At 49.3% G+C, this 5,000-nt stretch overlaps 1 protein-coding gene across 6 annotated transcripts in view; it reads left to right on the top strand.

Moving 5' to 3' along the window:
- Nucleotides 1-5,000, top strand: part of LOC113591681 (adhesion G protein-coupled receptor L3) — a 242,709-nt gene that overhangs the window by 136,258 nt on the left and 101,451 nt on the right. For 5 of the 6 annotated variants that reach the window (XM_035529972.2, XM_035529968.2, XM_035529971.2 and 2 more), the window contains exons 6-7: nucleotides 756-770; nucleotides 4,163-4,963. In XM_035529972.2, the coding sequence (XP_035385865.2) occupies nucleotides 756-770; nucleotides 4,163-4,963 (816 nt within the window). The remainder of the gene's footprint in view (nucleotides 1-755; nucleotides 771-4,162; nucleotides 4,964-5,000) is intronic. The other variant, XM_081714797.1, reaches the window with a different exon arrangement.

The following is a 5,000-nucleotide window of genomic DNA, read 5'->3' as shown; positions in this document are numbered from 1 at the left end:
AATTTAATGTGGACCATCAACATAAACTATAAATGATTGTTATTTTCAGCTCCAAACATTCCCGCTACTCCGCCTGCAGATGCTGGTTAGCCCATCGGATGCGCTCAAACACGTCAAAGTGTATGATGTCATCAGTGTCCGCCACACACACGCTTCTGCTCCGTACCATCTTGCGATGCTGTAGCTCAGAGCGACTGCGTTCGTTAGAAACATTTCACGTTAGCACACCTGGCCTGAATCGACTGATGCACTGGAGTTAGTGCTGTGCTGGTTGCTCTGTTATCACCATGGCGATGTAAACAGGTGCTTTTTTTAACCTCTTGAGTTGTCATATAGCTGTCACATAACACATAATGTCATTTAGCTTCATAATGTCAGGAACATGACTCATCAACATTTGGAATAACAGTTTACAGTGAACATAGAGCCAGTTAGTATTTATAAGTGATGAGTAGAATAGTCTCTCTCACACACACACTCACACACATAGAACTTTATTTTCTCTTTCCACAGGGGAACTGTCAGGGTTCCACATGACAGGAATCAGACTTTGTTCTTTGTTAACACATGAATTAGTTTAAATTCTATCTAATTTTGGCATAAGAGGATCTGGTTATTATGTAATTATTGTTTTAGCTAATGCCGTTGAGCAAGCATTGGGGAAGATGTGTGATCATTTATCGCATCATTAATTTATTGTCCTTGTTCTCTCTCTCTCTCTCTCTCTCTCTCTCTCTCTCCTGTGCCTAATCTAGAAGTGGAACAGAAAGGTAAAGTAACCATCCTCTCCTCTCCCCTGTAGAGCTGGTATACAGTAACCACTCCCTGCAGAAGCACTTCTGTAAACGCTGCATGAAACATTCGTTAGCGCTCTGTAAAACTAATCTTCTGTAGATGCTGCAGACGGACGAATGTTTTGTGTGTTGTTTATGAAAGTGTGTATGGGCTATGTGCTTGGTGTGTGTCTTCCCTGCTCAATGTGTGTGTGTGTGTGTGTGTGTGTGTGTGTGTGTGTGTACTCCCTACCTGTTCAGTAAAGCTGTGTTTGAGTTCATACATACTCATCCATGTTTTCACCACTGTGATTCTGTTGGTTCCCCTACATTACTGCTGAGTACACACACACACACACACACACACACACACACACACACACACACACACACACACACACACTTTTCCCAGATGAGCTGATCTGAGTTGGATAGCTGTGTCCTGCACTGTGTCCTGCACCGTGTCCTGCAGGGCTCCAGTTCTGTTCATCCTTTTCATGGGTGTCCTGCTCCGCGAAGCCCTTACATCAGCACCCACTGGTGCTGAATTATTCATCTCATTCATTAACAGAGACCACATTAGAGGGTGGAGACCAAAACATATCTGTATTCCACACAAAAGATAACCAATTAGCATTTTCACCTGTGCGCACACACACACACACACACACACACACACACACAGAGAACAGTGTAGTAAAATGTTTTCTGAATGCATTTTATAGCTTTTACAAGCCCTAGAGAGCTATTTAAAATATATATTATTAATGCTTACTGCAGTGCGCTCTAAACAGGGACTGAAGCTGACAGACATCTCCATGAGCAGACGTGTCTAGTGTGCAACATTTTCACCACTGCTCACAGCTGCATGGGTTCCTCCATCGCTATGGCCTGCGTTGTCTGACGTGTAATTAGATCTCACGGCACCCAGGCGCTCATAGGCTACAGGACTTTTCACTGAGATCGAGCCACTTCTAAAACACAGCAATCAATATGACAGCCAGTGAGCTGTCAGCACTGTAAAGGACTTCATAACAGCTATTCATCTTGTCTCCAGGAGGAGTGATGGACAGGAAACACACACACACACACACACACACACACACAGAGTTCAAGGCTAAAGATGTTAGTCATTTTTATACCACACAACAAAAACACCCATCTCATCTTACTGGCTTTACTGAGCCAGTAGCCCAGGACTGACTGCAGCTCTGCTCTCAGATCTGAGATCAGTTTGGCACATCTGACTTTGGTGTACTGGTACTGGTACTGGTACTGACTCAATTACCGAGCAGCAAAAGTGGGGAATCAAAGACGCCAGTGCATGCATCTCACCCACAGACATAACGATCGAGTCTGCCCTGAAAGTACGCCTCTGACGCTGATCTGAGATCAGCCTGCAGTGGGTCGTGGTGTGGCTGGGGTTAGGTGGAGCGGTCCAGCAGCAGTGCTGCACATGCCGTCAGTGGCACGTTCTCTCCCTCCATCCGTTTTCTTTCTTTTACTCTTTTCTTCCTGTCTTCCTCTCCGTCTCCCGCTCTCTCGGTCTGCATGCTGCCAGTCTCCCTCCTTCACGTTTGTGTGTTTGCAGCCGTCCATCTCCTCTTGTTTGCCTGCACCCTGCCAGGCAGGTAGAGTGTGCAGGCGTGATGGCTGTCGTCTGAGATGAGCCTCAGTCCTGGGAGTCTGAGGGACAGGAGTCTCAGTCCTGGGAGTCTGAGCGACAGGAGTCTCAGTCCTGGGAGTCTGAGCGACAGGAGTCTCAGTCCTGGGAGTCTCAGTCTCAACAGTCACGGTCACTGCACGTTGCTCCTCTGTAAAGCTGCTGTCTCACACACTCACACACACTCACACACTCACACACACACACACACACACTCACACACACTCACACACTCACACACACACACACACACACACTCACACACACACACACTCACACACACACACACACACACACACTCACACACACTCACACACACTCACACTCACACACACACACACACACACACTCACACACACACACACACACTCACACACACACACACACACACACACACACACACACACCCCGCTGCAGTGGTCCCTGAAACATCTTCTTTTATGACTCACTAGTCAGCTGTGTGTTTAAAGTAGTGTGATCGTGTGTGTGCACATGCGTCTTCTTCTGAACACTGTCAAACATTGATACATCTGTTAACAGCGGCGTAACATGGTTATGGTGTTATGTGCCTGGTGGATTTCTGGAGAAATTTACATTGTTTGACACGTCATAATTTTATTCACTGTCAGACGTGGAGTTGTGCCTTTTAAAGTTGATTCAGTCATGAAGGAGCCATGTAGCTCTAGTTTCCGACCACAGACAAAAAGTAGAAGTCATGTGCACGTGAACTCCTCCCATCACTCATTAGCAGTGCACGTGAACTCCTCCCATCACTCATTAGCAGTGCACGTGAACTCCTCCCACACTTCTGCTATAATTGCTATTTGTTGATTTGATCTCGATAGATGATTTTGGCCTCTTCATCTGAAATTACTGGGAATGAGATATTTACGATATGTAAGACATTTGAGATATGTTAGCTAGATATGTGAGATATTTGTAGGGTTTTTTTGCCTGTAGTCTGAAGGTGAGACCCTCACACGTGAAGTGAGCTGTCTGTCACTGCGGCGATGCGGGTCATTGGCTGAGCCATCTCTGGTCCCTCCCACCGACATCCGTATCTGCAGGGCCGAACTCTTATTGGTTTTTGGTAAGCAGGTGTTATAAATCCAAATGACACAAATTGACCCCATCGGTTGGAGCTCAAACTCGGGAGGGGGAGGTGTGTGTGTGGGGGGGGGGGGGGGGGTTCAGGCGCTCAGATTCTAATAAATATAAAGTCATTATTGTCTCCTGAGCTTCTCCCCTGCTCCACCATCTGCCAATAAGACATCTGTGTCTGTTTATCAACACTTAGAGTGCGACATTCGCTTGGCTCCGTGGGAGATGTGTTGGGCTTTGCTTTGGTGTATGAGGTGTTGTCTGAGTGACGTACATGGGGAGGTACTTGATGAGACCCGATTATTTACCTCCTTAGCCAGCCTGTGGGTGGAGGAGGTGGGGAGTGTTGAGTGGAAACAACCCCCACCCACTTTAAGACTAAGGGAGTGTTCACTCTCCGATGGTCCTGAACCCAGAGGGACCAGCCCCGGTCCTGGGGACCTTAGCGATCACACCTGCTACACCTGGTCCAGGTGTGGCAGAAGATGGGGATGACCTGTGTACTGGAACCACCATCCAAGCCTGGAGCTGGGCATGGCTGGTGTTTATTCCTCCTGCCTCATCCTCCTGTGTGTGTGTGTGTGTGTGTGTGTGTGTGTGTGTGTGTGTGTGTGTGTGTGAGCAGTCTTCCTGTGCCCAGGCCTTGTGCGCGGTGTGTACCAGAGCGAGCACCTCTTTGAGTCGGACCACCAGTCAGGAGCCTGGTGCAAAGATCCTCTACAGGCGTCCGAGAAGATCTACTACATGCCGTGGATGCCGTACCGTACGGACACGCTGACGGAATACCCGGGGAAGGAAGACTTCATTGCCGGGCGGCCCACCACCACCTACAAGCTGCCGCACCGCGTGGACGGCACGGGCTTCGTGGTGTACGACGGCGCGCTCTTCTTCAACAAGGAGCGCACGCGCAACATCGTCAAGTTCGACCTGCGCACGCGCATCAAGAGCGGCGAGGCCATCATCGCCGGCGCCAACTACCACGACACCTCGCCCTACCGCTGGGGCGGCAAGACCGACATCGACCTGGCCGTAGACGAGAACGGCCTGTGGGTCGTCTACGCCACGGAGTCCAACAACGGGCGGCTGGTGGTCAGTCAGCTCAACCCCTACACCCTGCGGGTGGAGGGTACGTGGGACACGGCCTACGACAAGCGCTCCGCCTCCAACGCCTTCATGGTGTGCGGCGTGCTGTATGTGGTGAAGAGCGTGTACGAGGACGATGACAGCGAAGCTACCGGCAACAAGATCGACTACATCTACAACACGGAGCTGTCACGCGACGGCTTCCTGGACGTGCCCTTCCCTAACTCCTACCAGTACATCGCGGCTGTCGACTACAACCCACGTGACAACCTGCTCTATGTCTGGAACAACTACCACGTGGTCAAGTACTCGCTGGACTTCGGCACACTGGACAGCCGTCCAGGTAAAAAAAATTTTTATTTGTTACTTGTTTTTTTATT

The sequence above is a fragment of the Electrophorus electricus genome, chromosome 5 (genome assembly GCF_041902795.1).
Source record: "Electrophorus electricus isolate QZ-2024a chromosome 5, ASM4190279v1, whole genome shotgun sequence".
Classification (NCBI taxonomy): Eukaryota; Metazoa; Chordata; class Actinopteri; order Gymnotiformes; family Gymnotidae; genus Electrophorus; species Electrophorus electricus.
The sequence above is the reverse complement of the archived record's forward strand: the minus strand, read 5'-3'. Positions and strand labels throughout refer to the sequence as shown.